The sequence below is a fragment of the Urocitellus parryii genome, chromosome 6 (genome assembly GCF_045843805.1).
Source record: "Urocitellus parryii isolate mUroPar1 chromosome 6, mUroPar1.hap1, whole genome shotgun sequence".
Taxonomy (NCBI): domain Eukaryota; kingdom Metazoa; phylum Chordata; class Mammalia; order Rodentia; family Sciuridae; genus Urocitellus; species Urocitellus parryii.
In genome coordinates, this window is record NC_135536.1 from 178,757,891 (window position 1) to 178,778,144 (window position 20,254).

General features: G+C 40.1%; 1 protein-coding gene across 2 annotated transcripts in view; it reads left to right on the forward strand.

The window, feature by feature from the left end:
• Nucleotides 1–20,254, forward strand: part of Rpn2 (ribophorin II) — a 58,479-nt gene that overhangs the window by 14,235 nt on the left and 23,990 nt on the right. For both annotated transcript variants that reach the window (XM_026383205.2, XM_026383207.2), the window contains exons 3-9: nt 2,512–2,607; nt 4,001–4,176; nt 8,783–8,858; nt 10,215–10,349; nt 12,589–12,765; nt 14,284–14,402; nt 15,705–15,810. In XM_026383205.2, coding sequence (XP_026238990.2) covers nt 2,512–2,607; nt 4,001–4,176; nt 8,783–8,858; nt 10,215–10,349; nt 12,589–12,765; nt 14,284–14,402; nt 15,705–15,810 — 885 coding nt within the window. The remainder of the gene's footprint in view (nt 1–2,511; nt 2,608–4,000; nt 4,177–8,782; nt 8,859–10,214; nt 10,350–12,588; nt 12,766–14,283; nt 14,403–15,704; nt 15,811–20,254) is intronic.

Below are 20,254 nucleotides of genomic sequence, written 5' to 3' on the forward strand. Positions count from 1 at the left end.
GTTCAAGAAGTTGTCAGGAAGAAGAGTAGAGGAAAGCCTTGTGGTACTTTGCTCAGGAGGATGCTGGGTCAGTTGGAGTATCAACAGGGCACAGAAAGCTGGAAATGATGGGGCTGGGTTGTGGCTCAGTGGCAGAGCACTTGCCTAGCATGTGTGAGGCACTGGGTTCGATCCTCAACACCACATATAAATAAATAAAAAATAAAGGTACATCAACAACTAAAAAATATTTTAAAAAAGAGAGAAAAAAAAAAGAAAGCCAGAAGTGAGCAGACAGGGGAGGGACGTTTAGGGAATGATTCTCAGTTTTCCCTTGGGAAAGTAAGTCTCAGGTTGGGGAACGGCTGAGTCAAAGCCACACATCCTTCAAAAGGGCTGGCTGAAGCCTCAGCTTCAGAGAGCTCACAGAGTCCAGAGCATATTTTTTGAGGTCTCCCCACTCCTGCTGTTCTTAAAACTGTGCTGTAAACATTGTGCACTTTGGAGCCATTGAATACCATCACTATTTACCTTTGTTTATCTTTGTGACACATTAGAGTAGGCCTGAGCTAGTTTTACCCAAGAACAGATCATTTTCCATGGGCTTTTGAGACAGGGCTTGCACAGCTCAGAGTCTGGAGCCAGAATGCCTGGATTTGAATTTGAGTTCCCCAGTAGAGAGTGAGAAAGAATGCGGGCAAGTTACTTTGCCTCACTGATGCCTCATTTTTCTTATCTGTAAATTTAGGGAGATAATAAGAATGCCTAATGCATAGGACTGTCAGGACTAAATGAGAAATGCACAGGAAGCATTTAGAAAACCAACACATTATGGAATTAGAGAGTTAGCCTGACTGTGGTCATCGCTGTGGGGTCTCCAGTTATCATTCCTTTGTAAAAGCACCAGAGGGCGACAGAGCACGTGTCTGGCTTACCCACATTCTACCAAAAGAACGCATTGCTGGATTCATCTGTTCTCTTCTTTAGAAACCTAATTATACTTATATTTTGTTTCTTCCCTTCCTCCCTCAGACTTCTTTCAAACTTCTGATTGAAACTAATTTGTTTTGAGACTCCTACTTAAATTTTATTCATAAAATTTTTGAAAAGCATTTTGGTTCAAGTACATATGCATGCAGTGATACTTCACATATGTAGAATGGCTATTGGGGAAAAGCAAGAAGCCCTTACACAGCCTACCCTCCCCGTTCCCCGTGCTATCCTTCAGAAGCGGCCGCTTCTAACTGGTTTATTGCAGTGTGATTTTGAATATCTGGATTTTATATTACTTTGACCAAAACGTTTAGCAGTGTAATTATTAAATAATCTCTCTTGGAATTCAGTGGAGGAGAAGTTGCCAGGGTTTTGTTATGTGCTGCTTCTGTGCCAGTCACTGTGACGGGCAGTTAGTGCTGCCAGGAAACTATCTGGAAGGGGAGGAGATAGGACAGCATGGTGAGTGCTTTCGGGATCACTGGAGAGAGAAGCACCCGCCTCTCTTGGCATGAGCATCGGTGAAGACTTTGTGGAGAAGGTCCATTTGAGCAGAGATGAAGGTGGAACCTGGTTTGGCAGGGCAAGGGAAAGGTACTCCTGTCAGTGGCAGGACCAAAATGTCAAGTGCAGGAGCATGGCCACCTGGAGCTGCAGAAGACTGGAGGGTAAAATTTGGAGTTGGAGGTGGAGTGTGGCAGAGAGTGAGGGTGCTGCATGCTGCGTCAAAAAATTTGGATCTCGTCTGAGAATGGGGAACCATTGAAGGATTTTAGTAGCAAAGCAACATGGATATGTTTGTATTTTGTTAAGATCAGTCTCAAAGCAGTGTGCAGAGTGGATCGCATAGCTTGAGACTCTAGGAAAGGATTGTGGCAATCTAGGTGAGAAATGGCAACAACCTGCCTCAAGGCAATAACAGAAGCCCTGGGGTGGGATTGGGGTGAGAAATAAAAAGGAGGTAAGCTTGACAGCCTTGGAGGGAAGGGAAAAGTCAAAGCAGAGCCCCTGATTTCTGGTTTGGCCAGTTGATGGGTAGTGACACCTACACATGGGGCACAAGTCCAGGGAATAAAGAGGGTTTTAAGGTCATTTCCGATTTATGGAATCTTATTTGGCTTTGAAGACATCTCAGGGGAGACCTCAGTGCAGCTAGAATCAGGGGAGACTGTTGCTTACCAGCTTTGTCACCTTTTGCAGTTTACTTATCAACTCCAAGCCCAGGTTTCTTATTCGGATGATGATGCTATCTATGAAGGGGCCTATGATCATTGATAGGAGGCTCATCTTTGGCTTCTCCTTCCTTTGGGATTCAGAAGGACGAGCATGTCTTCAGACTTGTGGCTTTTTGTGTGAATCAGGCTGTTTGGGGTAATGCAGAGTCATATGGAAAACAAGTATTTAAGAAACTACATTGTGTGTAGCTCATTACTGCAAGCCACCGTAGATAGCTTAGAATTTTATTTATCATTGCAAAACACCTTTGCTTTTCTGGTCACTGCATGTCACCACTTAATATTGATTTTCTCCCTTATTTAGAAAGCATGCACCTTCATCAAATCTAACCTTGATCCCAGCAACGTGGATTCCCTCTTCTATGCTGCCCAGTCCAGCCAGGCCCTCTCAGGGTGTGAGGTGAGTCCAGATTTTCTTAAACCGACATTTGCTTTAAACTGTAAATCACATTTTTAAAGGGGAGGGTCATGTCAGATTATTATTTTGTGTATGAATGTGTGTGGTGCTGGGGATTAAATCCAGGGTTCATGCATGCTAAGCAAGCACCCTACCACTGAGCTAATGCCCTAGTTCCCTGAATTCTCTCTTCTCTCTCTCTCTCTCTCTCTCTCTCTCTCTCTCTCTCTCTCTGGTACTAGGGATTGAATCCACCCTAGCCCTTTTCATTTTTTATTTTGAGACAGGTCTCACTAAGTTGCCCAGGCTGGCCTTGAACTTGTGCCCTCCTAAATTGCTGGGATTACGTATGTGTACCACTGTGCTAATTTATTGTGTTTTTTTGTAAACAATGAGACTCTAGTGGTGTGAAAGCAATTCTTTCTATGATAATTTTTAAAAGATAGTATAGTTTGTTTATTTTTCCCCCGAGTTTTCACTTTTTAAATAAAGTTTTTCCTGCAGTTGTTGCCTTTCTTCTGTTTTGTTGTTGTTTGTTTGTTTTTTTTTTTTTTTGGGGGGGGGGGTACCAGGGATTGAACTCAAGGGCACTTGACCACTGAGCCACAACTCCAACCTAGGGTCTCGCTGAGTTGCTTAGCGCCTCGCCTTTGCTAAGGCTGGCTCTAAACTTGTGATCCTCCTATCTCAGCCTCCTGTGCTGCTGGAATTACAGGCATGTGCCACCGTGTCCAGCATTATTATTTTATTTTATTTTTTTTATTTACATGTGGTGCTGAGAATTGAACACAGTGCCTCACATATGCCAGTCAAGTGCTCTACCACTGAGCCACAACCCCAACCCCTGTTGCCTCTCTTCTGGGAGGCTTTGAGTTTTTCTTTACATTTCCCTTTAACATTTAAAAATGCTTGAAGAGGCTGGGTGTGATGGTGTACGCCTGTAATCCCAGAAACTTGGAAGACTGAGGCAGGAGGATTGCAAGTTCGAGGCAAGCCTCAGCAACTTAATGAGACCCTGCCTCAAAATGGGGATGTGGCTCAGTGGAAAGCACCCTGGTTCAATCCCCTGTACCAAAAAGGAGAGAAGGAAGGAAAGAAAGAAGGGATGTTGTTCAGTGGTAAAATGCCCAAGTTCAATTCCCAGTTTAAAAAAAAAAAAATCACTGTGTATCCCCAGATATCTGGGTCATTTTAGTAAATGAAGTTTACTAAACTACGGAAGTAAACAAGACCACAGTAACTTGTCAGCCTCTTTTGGAAGGGGTTATGCTGAGGGTTTACAAGAATTCTGACATCTGGGGACTGGGGGTGGTGAGTATGTGCAAAATGGTTGTGACTGGCAGTGGCCAGAAACTCAGAACCTGTTCTAAACCTCTGAGTCTGCTATCTTTCCTAGATCTCTGTTTCAAATGAGACCAAAGATATGCTCCTGGCAGCTGTCAGTGAAGACTCTTCTGTTGTCCAGATCTACCACGCTGTCGCAGCCCTCAGTGGCTTGGGCCTTCCCTTGGCATCCCAGGAAGCACTCGGGGCCCTCACTGCTCGCCTAGGCAAGGAAGAGACTGTGCTGGCGTGAGTTGTCAATTTAAGCCTTCTTAGGCCTCCTATCCCAAGATGGCTCATTCTCGGTTCAGCAGATATTTCCTGGGCACCTATTCTAAGCCACATGTTCTGCTACACATGTCAGACACAACACTGAATTAGGCAGTAAGGTCCCTTCCTTGGTGGAGCTAACAAAGACATGGCCTTCTGCATGCTGCTCAGGTAGAAGGCAAGTACAGAGCCGGAGCATAAACCCACTACTACACAGAGACACCATCTTCTTTTTAGGTTAGAGGGTAGAAACTTAGAGTGAGTCCATTGAGCTCGGAAATTTCTTGGGGTTCGGCCAGGGCATAGTGAGATATTGGCAATGGGAGCTCTGTGAAAAAGTGGGGCTTGTGGTATCCTTAGAAGTTGTGAGAGATGGCATCTGGAGGGGAGAGTGTAGAATATTCTAGGAATTAGGACCCTGCTGCTTACTCTGCAAGACGCAAAAGTGAAGGAGAAGCCCCCTCAGGAAAAGTACTTGGAGCAACTCTCACTTTTATTAAAATGGTATCTGGTCACTGACTTCAGGATATTTGTTAAATTTAAAAGTAATGATGTGTAATTTTTTTCTTTAACTAAACAAGTCATTTAAAACAATTTTTCAGGGCTGGGGTTGTGGCTCTGTGGTAGAGCACTTGCCTCGCATGAGTGAGGCACTGGGTTTGATCCTCAGCACCAAATTTAAAAAAATAAAGATATTGTGTCCATCTACAATTAAGAGAATATTTTTAGAAAACAACTTTTCATTTTCTATGTTTCCCATTTAATGTCAACCCATAAAGAGGGTATGGAGGGCTGGGGTTGGGGCTCGGTGGTAGAGCGCTCGCCTAGCACGTGCAAGGCACTGAGTTCTATCCTCAGCACCACATAAAAATAAATAAATAAAATAAAGGTATTGTGTCAACTAACTAAAAAAAAAAAAAAAAAAAAAAGGGTGTGGAGTGCCTGTTAATTGTATAGCAAGAGGTTGGTGACACTGATTCTCACTTTCAGGACAGTGAGATCATTTCCCAGGGCTTTGGCCAACAATCAGATTGTCTCTAAACTTGCAGCTTTGATAAGGACAGATTTTGCAGTATTTGGGTATTCTTTGTCATTCCCCCACTCTACTCACATTCACATGGTTGGCACTCGGTAACTTCAGGGCTGATTCTTTCCTGGGCTAATGTTTCATACACACTTTGCCAGGTGCTTGGCCCTTGTGGTCCTTCGATTTCAGGCCATACATTTTTATTGCTGTTCATTATCCCTTTTGGTAGAATGCTCCCCTTGTTACTACCATCTCATGTCATGTCTTCAGTGTTAGTCCCTTACTCTGATGCCACCACTTTCTACCAAAAAACCCCCTCATTTCCTCTAAACAAAAAGGGAAATCTCCTTCCTCAAAAACCCTAGAATAAGAAGTAGTACAAAGGAGTCAGGCAGATGTGCATTTGAACACCAGCTGTGTTCCTTCCTTGCTGTGTGATTTTGGGCAAGTTACTAAGTTCTATTGAGCCTCACCTGTAAAAAAGACCAGAAATCTTTACATCACAGAGCAGAAGCAGATGTTAGGATCAAATGAGATGATGAGTGTGGAGAGCCTAGCCCAGTGTCTGCTCTTGGTGGCATGCAGGATGCAGAGATCCTTCCCTAGAGCATTTCTCATTAGGGAGCTGGCTACTTCCTTGGTTGTATTATAACTGTTTCTATTTTAGGTCTTAGCCTTCTTTATTTGCAGTACTCATGGAGCCTGGCATGTTGAATGTGCCTAACAAAGGATTAATAAAGGTGAAACTACTCTATAAGAAAGCTTATAGGAAGACAGAACACATGTTTTGAATCAAATAGAACTCTTCAAATCCAGACTCTTCTACTCTATACCTTTGTTATCACAAGTGGGCTGTTTAACGCCCCTAAACCTAAACCTCAGTTCTTTCACAAGTAAAACCCACAGAATTTTATCTACTTCATGGAGTTATTATGTCGATCAAACTGGTAGATCCTTTTATATTGTTATTGCTTATTTGCCCCATTTAGGGAAATCTGATATGCATTAGAACTCTTTGGGCCCTCTATATTTAAGTGAAGTTATCCTAGGAAGTGTATGTTCATAAGCCTGACCTGAAAGAGAAAATATTTATGGGTTTAAATGAGCCATCTGAAAAGATGTCTCTTGAAAACCAATTTCTCTGAGTCATCTGCTTTATATTAGGAAAACAGAATCTGCTTTGAATCTGTTTGAATATAGTACTCTAGAGAGAAAGAAATCACTGGCTGGGGAATAAGTAATTAAAGCCTGTGACAAAACTTTTCTAAAGCTAAATGGATTAATTTCATTTTAAATTTCCAAGGTTGTTACCAGCATGGCAGTCAGTCATTCCAAAGAAGAGAAAAATGATGTCTTAATTGATAAATTCTTTCTAGGCTATCTTAGCAGTCTTTTCTGAGCTCAGCATTTGTATAGGCAGATGTGGGATTTTTATCTTGTTCAGAAATTCAGGTTTCATTTTCCCAAGTGCATTATAACAACAAGTATCCCATAGGAGTCATTGAAAGCTCATGGGGCTTCTCTCTGTGAATTGTGACTCCTGTTTTCCAACTTTTCATCCTAATGGAATTAGTTTTCAATAGAAGAAATCTAAATTGCTATGATCTGGACATAAGTAGACAGATTCCCTGCTCTACATTCCCTGACATGCTGACTTGATAAGTGGTGGTTTGCACTAGGATCTGTCATCTCAGGAATTAGGGCTGGAGCTGTCTGTCTGACCACCAGGGGGCCTCAGCTTTCCTCTTTTGACCCTGAGAAGTACCATTTATATTTTCCAAACTATTTGCATCAAGAGAATATAATGAAAAATCATGTATATACACCTGTAACCTTCCACCTAAAAGGGTTTATCTTCCGGGAATACACTCATAAATAGGCAAAAATATATGAATAAGCCATAAAAATGAGTGAAGCACTGATACATGCTACAACATGGATGAATCTCAAAAACATGCTGAGTCAAAGACGTCAGACATTAAAGATCACATATTTGTATGATACCATTTGTCTGACATATCCAGGATAGATAAATCCTTAGAGACAACTTAGCTGGAGGGTTCCAGAGACTGGGAGAAGGCAGAATGGGAGACTGATTAATGGGTATAGGATTTTATTTTGGACAGATAGAAATGTTTTGGATCTAGACAGAGGTAGTAGTTGTACAAGATTGCGAATGTTGTAAGTGCCACTGAATTATTCACTTTAAAAATGGTTAATTTTGTTTATGAATTTCACCTCCATAAATTTTGAAAAATTTATGTGTGAATAAAGATTATCAGTTATAGTATTATAAGATCTAGTTTAAAAAATATCTATCAAGCCAGACATGGTTGTGCATGCCTGTAATCCCAGCAGGTCAGGGGGCTAAGGCAGGAGGATTGCAAGTTCAAAGCCAGCTTCAGCAACTTAGTGAGGTCCTAAGTAACTTAGCGAGACCCTGTTTCAAAAGAAAACATTAAAAAAGGCTGGGGAAGTGTCTTAGAAGTTAAGCACACCTGGCTCAGTGGTTAAGTGCCTCTGAGTTCAAACCCTGGTACCAAAACAAAAAACTATCAATTGGAAATTAAGTGAGGAAATTGTGGTACATTTAGGCAGTCTAACACTGTGTTGTGTTAGTCAGCTTCTCATATCTATGACCAAAATACCTGACAATAACAGCTTAGAGGAGGAAAGATAATTTGGGCTCACAGTTTCAGAGGTTCAGTCCACGGTCAACTGCTCCATTGCTCTGGTCCTGAGGTGAGATAGATGGGAGAGTGTGGTCATGATGGAAGAGTGTGGCAGAGGAAAACTGCATAGCTCATGACAGGTGGAAAGCAGAAAGAGAGCGCAGAAGGAGCCAGGGACAAAATCTATGATCCCAAGACATACTTCCAGTGACCCACTTCCTCCATGTCCCGCCAGCCTACAGCTACCTCCCAGTAATCCACTGATGGGGTTGCCTGCCTCATAATCTTATAATTTCACCTCCTGCATTGATATGTGAGCTTTTGGGATGGGGAGAATGCCTCATATCCAAACTATAATTGTTAGTAATAATGAAGTACATTTATATGTATTCATACGGAACCGTATCTTTTAAGGGTAGCTATTATAGGAATTTTAACTTTTTTTAGTAATATTTATTTGAATTTTTGACAAATAATGTTCTTTTATAGTAAAAATAAATGGTAGAAAAAGAAAATAAGATTAAAATTGGTTTAGGAACAGATCTTTGCTCTTATTTAATGCCTGAAGGATTAGTGGCACTTAGGTCTCCCAGGAGCACAAGTGTTAACCATTTAGCACATATTTCCTGAATTATTGTATCTTTAGGTTGCATTATTCTTGTTTCAGAATAGTTGACCCAGATTCTATTCAACAGTGTCACATGTAGATTCCACATTATCTCTTTGTCTTGAGTAAGAAAAGTTAAAAAATTAACAGACAGCCAGTTTGGGCCACGTATACATTTGGAATGCCAAATACACCTTGGTCGATTCGAGTGCTAGTCTCCCTAAGAGGATATCCCTTATAAAGTTAACTAATTGCAGTGTTCTACTGTTTCCCTTCCAGAACAATCCAGGCTCTGCAGACAGCATCCCATCTGTCCCAGCAAGCCGACCTGAGGAACATTGTGGAGGAGATTGAGGTCAGAACTGTTTTGCCAAATAGGTCTCCCAGCTCCAATCTTTGACACCTTTTAGGAAAAGAATCTTGCAGCTAGACATGCCCGATTTGTTATACCCACTTATATTTTAAATCCATAGTATGCTTATGTTATTTGTGTTGGAGCAATAATATGTCCGAGGGAATATTTGTTAGGCTGATATAGTTACATCATAAAATAGGTAACATTGTTTTTCCAGCCTTTTGTAGAGGTAATCTAATCTCCCAGGTTTTTGGAGCCCAACAAATGTAAAATTCAAATGCTTTTTTCCTACTACTTACCACTTTTCAATCCATGGCAAGTTCTTTAATAGCTCTGAGCTTCAATTTCTATATTTGGTTGTTGCAAGAACAAGTGAGGTTCTAAAGAGCCTCATACAGGCCAGGCACATCTGTAATCCCAGCTGTTTGAGAGGCAGAGGTAGGAGGTCTATAATTTCAAGGCTGGCCTGGCAACTTATCCGGTATCAAAACTTTAAAAAATAAAAATAAAAAGTGTTGGGAATGTAGCTTAGTGCTAGAGTAGCCCTGGGTTCAATTCCCAATATTGTAAAAACAAGGTAAAATAAAAAAGAGCCTAGTACCTAATAGGTGCTCAGTAAATGACCACTGTGGTTTTTATTATTCTATGCTTTGGTAAGAATGTCTTACTCAGGCCGGGGCTGTGGTTCAGTGGTAGAGCATTTTCGAAGCATGTGTGAGGCACTGGGTTCAGTCCCTGGCACCACATAAAAAAATTAACAAATAAAATAAAAATATTGTGTCCATTTATAACTAAAAAAAAAAAAAAAAGAATGTCTTGCTCCTCAGGGCCCACTCTCCTGGACTGCAGAGGCAACTGTGACATTCACCACTGACACTGTCATGAGTGGGTGCTTCACTAGGTGCCTAGATGTGTTGCCCAGGAGAGCAGTATGTCTCTTTCAGAGCTTTGACCAAGAAAGAGAAATGCTGTGCTTCACAGGTTGTAGGTGACTGGATGGCGATGGAATCCATCTGGGCGGAAATGCGTCCTGGGTGCACCGCAGCCTGGCCTGCTGACCTTCTGCCCAGAGTGGCTGGTGTCATTAGTACCACTGCTCCTGCGCTTGGGCGGGAATACAGGGGCCAGGGAAGGTGCACTCTCAGAGCCGCCCAGGACACCGTTCTATGCACGTGTTTCCATGATGTATTTGGCCCTGCCTAAGCACCATTTCTGATAAAGTATCAAGTGACTGAGGTGGTCTTCAGATTTAGAAGGAAAGAGTTCTCAAAACCATCTATCTGCACTGGGGTGACCGTGGTTTGTATGTCTCTGTGATCACTCGACTTCCGGTAAGCTTTTGTTTTGTTGTCACAGGACCTTGTTGCTCGCCTGGATGAACTGGGGGGTGTGTATCTCCAGTTTGAAGAAGGATTGGAAACCACAGCGTTATTTGTTGCTGCCACCTACAAGCTCATGGACCACGTGGGGACTGTGCCATCCATTAAGGAGGTGCCAATCTAATAGTCTCTGGCTTGGAACAAATGGCATTGTCAACTTCAGCTGCTAAGGATAGATGTTTTCAAAAACAAATGTTCAAATGACACATGTTCAAATGACACTTTGGGCGTTGTCATTTAATTCCTTGAGTTAGGCATCAAGGATGAGAAATAGAGGATGTGATGCCTGAATTAAGAAATCGGTTGTCCAGTGTGACAGACATATAAACAAATTGTTGCACCTGCTTTAAGTGGGGCACATAGGTGTCATGCAGTAATGGCAAGAAGGCCAGGCGTGTTATGCTTGTCTCATCTTCCTTTTCCTCCTGAGAACCCCTTCCTGCTTATCTTCTAAATGCTCTCCACTTTGGTGATCTGTGCAAATCTTTCTCTCAGAAGTGCCCTGGACTTCAACACTGCCTGTTGTCTTCTCTTCCCTCCTACTTGGCAGTGGCTAAATCTGAGCTCATCTTGGCTGATGGACATGGTTCGTAGAGAGGCATGTGTGTCCAACAGACACTTCAAGAGTTCATCTCCCCACCCCCAAAGGAGCTTATTAAACTGAACAAACCTTTAGTTGGAATGTGTGTGGGAAGTCTTTGAGTAGGACCTTTATTGTACACCTTGTGTGTATGGTTACCAACACTTGATCTTAAGTACAAGCTGCCATTATTTAAATTTTCAGAGGACTGGATTGGGTTTAAAGCTAGAACTTTCACTCTTTTATGCATTATGAGTTTTGTGGCAAGTTTCTTTTAAGTAGACTGCTAATACTGTCTTGGATAATTTGAATTAAATTCATATTTTCTTCACAGGATATGATCTAATAATTTATTCATGTATTTACATTCTTAGTGTTTTGGTTCCTTCATCCTAAGTGTAGGAGTTCTGGAAGTATCACTCTCACTTTTAATTTCATTTATGGATAAAAAGGCAGGAATGCAGGGTCTTATACAAATTTGGGGGGGATTCTCCTATACATAGAAAAGCAGATAAATTGATGACATTCTACATATACGACTTAAACTTTCTCTTGCTGCATTTCCAAGCTTCTGCTAACCAGGTTGGCTAGAGTAATTTTGCTGTCACTGCTTTTGACACAACAATTCTAGTGAATAGTTCCCTATTTTAACATGTCAACAGCCTAGTGATGGAAAAATGTAATTGGTACAATTAAAGAAAATTATTTCATGTCGACTGTGAATAACACTGTCAGGAACAAGGGAGCTCTTTTGTTAGATGGTGGATTTTAAAAAACAAAACTGATTGAAGTGGAAAATGTTTCCTCCTAAGCAAACAACCTGCAGAATTTTAATCATGCTTTTTGGGTTCCACTTGTTTTAAAAATTGCTTTTAGTTTTCTCCTTTAAGCAGCCCGTTAGTACTTAATGGAGAGTTATTTTAGTTTTTTTCCTGCTGTACATTTTGCTATAAAGTTTGGTCTTCTACAACAGAGTTGGCCCTAATTTGCTACTTATATGTTGGTTAGGAAGGATGGGAGTTTAGCTGGGAGGGTTTTGGGAATCAGCAAAGTACAGGTTTTCTTGTGGCAGGACTCTGGAGATAAGCCTGCATCAGAATTTTGGTCTTGGTGTTTTTCTTCCTTCCTTCCCTCACTCCCTGCTTCTTCCTTCTTCTTTTTCTTTTTTTTTTTTTTTCTGTTACAACTTGTCACTATAATTTAACTTGCTATTAGCCTCAGTTTCCCCATTTGGAAAACATTGATAATATCAGTCTTTCAGGATTTTTTCCAAGATTTTATGTAGTACATATGAAGCATCATAGTACCTGGCACATGTAGGCATTTAACAAATGGTTACTGTTAATGTTTGTTTGTTTCTTTCTTTCTTTGTGGTGCTGGGGACTGAACCATGGGTCTTGTGCATGTGAGGCAAGCACTCTACCAACTGAGCTATATCCCTAGCCCCCCGTTAATATGAATTTTGTAGTACACTTGTATATCTCAGGAGTTATCTGAAAATGCTTTGGGTTTATATAGATTGACATTAAAGATTGACAAATAAAGAGCATGAATTTCAATTTATAATAGGAGATAGAAAAAAAATTAAACTGAAGTTTTAAGTTTGAATCAGCATATTTGTTTTCCCCTCTACAGCTTTGGCTTAACAGTTGGAACCACTTTCATCTGAACACCTGACACATATAAGAAATGACTAAAATCCCATGGGGAGGAAAGGGCTTTCTACTTCCTGCAGAGAGAGATCTGAACTGCCATTTCCCTTTTCTTTCAGGACCAGGTCATCCAGCTAATGAACACAATCTTCAGTAAGAAGAACTTTGAGTCACTCTCAGAAGCTTTCAGTGTGGCCTGTGCTGCTGCTGCACTCTCCCAGAATCAATACCATGTGCCAGTTGTAGTTGTTCCTGAGGGCCCCGCTTCTGCTACTCACGATCAGGCTATCCTGAGGGTATGACCTCTATGCCAAGATATGCTGCTTTGGTGCCATTTCTAGTGCAAGCTTTCAGAAAGCCAATTGTAGCCCTGCAAGGACATACCCATGAAAAATAGGGCAAGGCTCATTTCTCTTAGCCTGGAGATGGGACATGACCACTGGAGATCTAGTAACAGACCTTGCAAATCTATCAAAAAACATTTGTTTCCCTAGAAGATTTTAAATAGTACAGGCTTTCAATAAATTAAGTATAAGAAAATTACATTTCTAGGCCTTTGACTCCAGATATAAAGAGAAGTCTTGCTTCTAAAATACATTTCCCAGTGCCAGAATTCTTCAGATACATGGTTTTAAGGCAGCTGTTTTAATTCTCCAATAATTCTGGTGTTCGTAATTGTTAAAATAAGCATAGGCCTCCTCTGTGCTGGTGGGGGATCTTTATGCCTCTTCTAGCACAGTATTCTCTCTCCCTCAGCAGTGTTCATCTTTTGTGTTAATCTTTAAAGAACAAATGCACAAACCTTGAATACATCTAGAATTTTCACTTCAAACAAAGCATTTCTTGCTGTTGTTTGGAAACCACTGATAAAACAAGATCTTTACAGAAATTAGCATTTTGTTTTGTCTCAATATTGGGGTTCTTCCACGTAGTATAGTCCCTTATAACCCATGTGTTCTTTGGTGACCCCTGCAGATATTCTCCTGCAGAAACGCCCTCTAATTTCAAAATTGTCTCTCCTCACTCTTCATATAATCCATATCCCCTCAAGAGTGTGGTGAGAAATAACTTGATTAATATAGTTCATTGGAGGGGCTGTTGTGGCTGGAAGAATAACATGGGGAATGTATTGGTGATGAAACCAGGACTGGAGTGTGAGTCCTGGCTCAAACCTCTTAATGGTCATGTCCTTAACCTCTCAGCCTCAGGTTCTTCATCTGTAACATAGGAATTACACTACCCATTAAATACAGTTGATGAGAGGTTTAATGTTATCCTTGTTTCTTCAATTTTACCATTGCTTATCCCTACCTAAAATATTTTTCTTGATACAAACATATCTGTGTGTGTAGATATCATACGTGTATATATATATACATGCATGTGTGTATATATACACATATATGATATCTAACAGAAAGAAAAGAAATATATATATTTTAGAGGTACTTTAATAGAGTGGATAGAATAGGAAATGAGAAAGAAGGAAATACAACTGTATAATTTGGAACCGATCTTTTCTTTCCTTGGATTCTAGTTTCCTTCTCTGAAAACTGAGACAATTGGGCAAGGTCATCTTTAGGATCCCTCCCAGCTCTAGCGTTCTCTGATCTATTTCATTCCTGATTGGATTGTATTTTTCCTGTATTTGATTTTGATCTCTGATAGGTAGCAATCCAAAGTTAGGGAAGATTCCCAAAGTGAGACATTCATTCTGCAGAGCTTGCTTCCAATAGGTAAAGCAACCCTGAAGCAAAATTCTCTATTACTTCAGTGTTTGTTATTTGTTTATTTATTTACTTATTTATTTTCAGTTGCAAGTTACCAATGTTCTGTCGCAGCCTCTGACTCAGGCCACTGTTAAGCTAGAACATGCTAAGTCTGTTGCTTCCAGAGCCACAGTCCTCCAAAGGACATTTTTCACCCTTGTAGGGTAAGTCCTGGGCATAGATATTTATGTAGGGCATCAGCTTATTTGTTTTGGGAAGTCAGATTAATAAGGTATTACCAAGATCATAAAACCAAATTTGCCTACATTCAGTAAAATCCTGTAGTTCAATATAAGAAAAGGATTTTAAAAACTAAAACAATTTTGATTTTACTGTTTCTTTCCCAATTTCTAGTTGGCTCTATCTTGTCTTTGTGATATAAATGACTATTTTAAATTTTTTTTTTCTGATGTATGAGTACTGAGAGCTTATAATTAGAATAATCAGAAAAGCACTAAAAAAAAAATCTATGAATCACTCATGATTCCATCACCCAGGGATAAGTGCTGCTAACATTTTATAGTCTTTTCTGTCAGTCTTTTTTCTATGCATATAAATACATATTTAAAATTGAATTAGGATTATATTTTCTCTGTTATAGTGTATAACATGAACATGTTCACAGAGGGTTAAGTATTCTAAAATCACTTTTTTTAATATTTATTATCCTTAGCACCACATAAAAATAAATAAATAAATAAAATAAAGGTATTGTATCCAACTACAACTAAAAAATTAAAAAAAAAAAAAACAAAAAAAACCAGAGTCTCACCAAGTTATTTAGCACCTTGCTAAGTTGCTGAGACTGACCTCAAACTTGTGATCCTCCTCTGCCTCGGCCTCCTGAGTTGCTGGAATTATAGGTGTGTGCCACCATGCCTAGTTATGAATCATTTCTATTTTAAAGAGAATACCAATACTTTTATTTATTTATTTTTATGTGGTACTGAGGATCAAACCCAGTGCCTTACACATGCTAAGCAAGTGCTCTGTCACTGAGCTACAATTCCAGCCCTCTCATGGTTTTTGTTTGTTGTTAAACATAACTGGGGGCTTTGGATGTGGCTCAATGGTAGGGAACTCACCTAGCATGCTTTAGGCTCTAGGTTGAATCCCCATCACTGCAAAAACAAACAAGACATAATTGGAATCATACTATAGACTTACCTGTTTTGCATTAAATTGTGGGATGCTACCAGAGGGAGGGACAATTTTAGAAGTGAAGGGGAAACAAACGAAAAGAAACTTTGGAAACTTGGGAGAAGAGGTGATTGTAGATAGTTTTTACATTTTCTGCACATTGTCGTCTGTAAGTGAGCAGGAGTTGCCCGAGAGAGGTGGGAAGGTGAGACGTTGAAGAGTGGTACAGCCCTGGTCGGTCTCAAGGAGACGCTTTGTAGCCCCTCTTTGTCATGTTCATGACTTTCCTATGTGAATTCTTGCTAACCTGCTGTCATTCTTAACAGGGATGTTTTTGAACTAAACTTCGTGAATGTCAAATTTTCCAGTGGTTATTATGACTTCTCTGTCAGAGTTGAAGGTGACAACCGTTATATTGCAAACACTGTGGAGGTAAGTGCTTTTCTCATCACCCCCATTGCCATTTTAATATGACCAAAGAATTGGTCAGGTGCGCAGCACAATCATCTGATATGTTTATTGACTTCTCTTTGGGGCCATGTTAACACCACTGTTAACAGAGGGATAGGTTTAAATTATGTTGTTTGACAGATTTCGCCAAAGCAATGAATCAGAAATTTGATCAGAGCAAGTTTTGTTGTTGTTGTTAGTTATTTTCTATCATAATTTTGCATTACTGTCCCGTCCTCCTCCCCCATGCTAAGGGTTTAACCCAGAACCTCATACATGTCCTGCTGAGGTACATCCTTAACCCCTGGCTTACATAAAATTTAGGAAGTAGAAAAATAAAAATCTCCCATATTTCTGCTAAGACATAAATAATCTTAAAGTGTTTTGTTTAGGAGATTTAGAAAAGTGCTTGGTGCCAATTAGGTGATGAAAAGCATCACATACACATATATGACACTGTAATGAGACTGTCAGTATAAAAGTCATAAAAGAAAATCTGTAATCTTTCATGATGAACTATGTTTCAGATCTTTATCTAACTCCAGTTGGGTTGAAAATCCAAGTAGCTTTAAAGACAAAGCTAAGTCTCATTTATCTGATGCTGTATGGGAATGGGGTATTTCATGTTGGGGTTTTCCCCAGCTAATTAAAGTTCACCCCTGCAAGCCCTGTGGCTTCCATTTTATCATCTGTAGGTGTAAGAATATTGAAGGTGAATCACATTTTACTGCTTTCTTAAACTGTGGAGTACGGTTGAACCCTTTCCTACTCTGAGATTCATCAGTATGAACCCCTTATGGAATGCCTGTGACATGAGAAACACAGTCCTTTGTATTTTTGCTTACATTATTTCACTCTTACAGCAACCCTGAGAGGTGGGTTGAGTCATATTCACTTTGTACACGAGGCTTAAAGGGGTGGATTAAGTTGTTCCAGGTCATCTGGTCTATTGAGTGGATCCTCGCACGATCCCAGCCTGGTGAACACAGAGCCAGCCTCAGAGGCTGCACAGCTGGTATGGTTCTGGCCCATTTCTTGAGAGCTTATTTGGAGGTTCTAGCAAGGGAGCACAGCTACTCGTATACCCTTGACCGAAGAACGGTCCTCCTCTATCGGGGAAGGTCATCCTCTTCAGGAGGGATGCACTTGGAGCGGTGAGGGAGGAAGGGGACACCTGCCTAACCAGCCAGATCAGCCGAATCAACCCTGGCGATCAATGGGGTGACAGATGTCACAGCCAGATCGCCCTCACATCCTGGCCCATTTCTTTATCAGTTTTTGAGTCAGGGTCTCACTGTGTTGCTTAGGCTGGCTTCAAACTTCTGGATCTGGGCCATCCCTCCTGCATCATCCTCCTGAGTAGCTGGACTGTGGCATGTGTTAGTGCAGCCAGCTTTACCCTTTCTAGGATGCCACTTTTCCTTCCTTGTCCGCCCCTCGCAGCAGTGATTTCTCCGTGTTTCGCCTGCTGTCGTTGCTGCATCTACTTGACTACATTTTCATGCTTTCCTGCTTTGTTGAACAGGAGTCTTGGTGTGGCACTGTGTCTTTCCTGAGATAGTAAATGTATGTTGTTTGTGACAGTATTTTCTTTTTTATTCAGATGTCATTTTCCTCTCAGTTTTCTTCTTTAATCTATTTTTTAGTCTTCATTTTGAAATAATTTCATTCTTAATATGCAAAAAATAGTATGTAGAATGCCTGCCTCTTTCTATATATTTCACTCAGCTTCCCCAAATATTAACATCTTAATAAACTATAATAGAATTATCATTACCAGGAAATTACATTGACACAATACTATTAACTAATCTTTAGACATTAATACATATTTTGTCAGGGTCACATATTTCTTTAGCTGTCACTTCCCTTCAGTGTCCTCTATTTTAACATATTTCCTTTTTTTTTCCCCATGACCTTGACACTTGAAGAGTCCTTTGTAGAATATCCTTCAATTTGAGTTTGTCTGATGTTTCCTCATGATTGAATTCAGGTCATGTGTTTTTGGCAAGAATACTGCAAAAGCAATGTCGTCCTTCTCAGTGTATCAAATCAAGAGGTATATATCATGGGTGTTGGAGATGGCAGAGCATGTGCTTAGCATGCACAAAGCCTGTGCTCATTTCTCAGCACCAAAACAAACAACAACAAAAAACAAGAACAAGAAGTATATGGTGTTGATAAGTTGATAAGGTGGTGATCAACCTGCTAAGGTGGTGTGTGCTAGGTTTCTCAACTCTTATATTGCTGTCTTTCTGCTTTTTATGATATGTCTTATGGGTGTATTGAGATGCCTTGGGGCTAGGGTTGCGGCTTGGTGGTAGAGCACTTGCCTAGCATGTGTGAGGCACTGGGTTCGATTCTCACACTACATAAATAAACAAATAAAAGTATTATGTCTATCTACAACTAAAGATATTAAAAAGAGAGAGAGAGAGAGAGAGATCTTATTTGCAACCTTACACATTAATGATCCTGATGATCTTCTCTGTAGCAGTTATTGTGGTATTTGCCAGAAGGCAGTTTTTGCTTTCATTCTTTCTGCATTTATTTATTGGAATTCTATAAGGAAAAAAAAAACTGTCCCTTGTCTTTTGTTTATGCAAGTATTTATAATAAATGTCATTTATTATATTTATAATGTGTAATTTATATAACATGTTTACACTGTGGGTGTTTATTTGGGCATAGAGGTTAGGAACCATTACTGTCATTTATTTTGTTGCTGGTTTGGCCTTTGGGAGAGCTACTCAGCATGGCTCCTTTGACACTTTCTTTTAATGAAAAGAGTAGGCAGTTAGAAGGTTTGACCTTTTCAAAAATAGGACATTACTTAACACACATAGATTAAGCACTTGTTTTAAAATTTGGCAGGAAGGGAGATGTTTTCTGGAATTCTTGTCACTTTTTCATGTCTGACCTTTTGGGCCTGAGACATCCGATGATCCTAGTCCACTTGCTAGCTCTCAATTTGAGTGGAACTGCTGTAGTGTTTACCTTGAACCTTTAAAATCCAGATTCTTGTAGTTTGAGTTTTCTTCATTAAGAAGCCTTATTTGGGGCTAGGGTTATGGCTTGGTGGTAGAGCACTTGCCTAGCACATGTGAGGCACTGGGTTTGATTCTCAGCACCCCATAAATAAACAAATAAAGGTATTATGTCTATCTACAACTGAAAATATTTAAGAGAGAGAGAGAGAGAGAGATCTTATTTGCAACCTTACACATTAAAGACAGCCCTTACTTCCCCTCTGCACCTTCTTCCTTCCACCTTCCTCATTTTGGATGCCCCGTCCAGCTTCAGCGACAGGCTCCTTCCTCACAGTTGCTCCTACCCACTTCCTTTCTTTTCACCTCTAAATTCTAGTCAGTCTCCCCAAGACCTGCTCATCCTCACTCCAAATGTCTTTTCCATGAGTCTTTTGTTGTTGCTTTGTTAGGTATTTCCAAATTGCTCTTTTCTTCATATTCTTAGCAGTAGTTAGTATTAGCAAAAAAAAAAATAGTTGGTATTATTGGTTTTTGAAAATCTGATGTCTATGAAATGGTATCTTCTTGTTTTTTGGGGGGGGAGTGCTGGGGATTGAACCCAGGGACTCTTAGCCACTGAGCCACATCCCAGCTCTTTTTAAATATTTTATTTAGAGACAGGGTCTCACTGAGTTGCTTAAAGCCTTAATAAGTTGCTGAGGCTGCCTCAGCCGCCTGAGCCGCTGGGATTACAGGTGCGCACCACTGTGCGTGGTTGGTATCTTCATGTCTTAATGTTTTTCCTTGGTTCCAAAAAGTTGAACATTCTTGTTTTCATTGTCCATTTAGGTTTCTTTTCTTATAAGTCGTCATACATCTTTGTTTTTCTTTTGGTTTGTTAGTCTATCATTGATTTTTTAAGAGTGATATATATTCTAGATACTGATCTTTAATTATAAGATGTCTTCTAACATACTTTATGATGTCTTTTGATGCACAAAAATTCATTTTAATGAAGCCTAATTTAGAAGTCCATTCCTAAATTTAAAAAAAAATTTTGTTGTTGTTGTAGATGAATACAATATCTTTATTTTTATTTATTTATATGCCAGGCAAGTGCTCCACCACTGAGTTACAACCCCAGCCCTCCTAAGTTGGTTTTGTTTTTGGTATCTTTAAAAGTTTCTTTGCTACCTCAAGGTCAAGAAAGTGTCCTCCAATGTGTTTTTCTGTTTTCTCTAAGGTGTTTTTTTCTTTTTATGTTTAGGGTTTGGGTCTACCTGAAGCCTGTTGGTCTTGCCCTGGTATTTTACACCCTGTCTCTGGTTGTGCTTGTTGCGGGTCTTACCATTGTTTGGTGTGTGCATTACTCTCACTGGGCTGGGACTTCCTGTGGGTAGAGACCAAATCATACTTTTTTTTTTTTTTTTTTTTTAAGAGAGAGAGAGAGAGAGAGA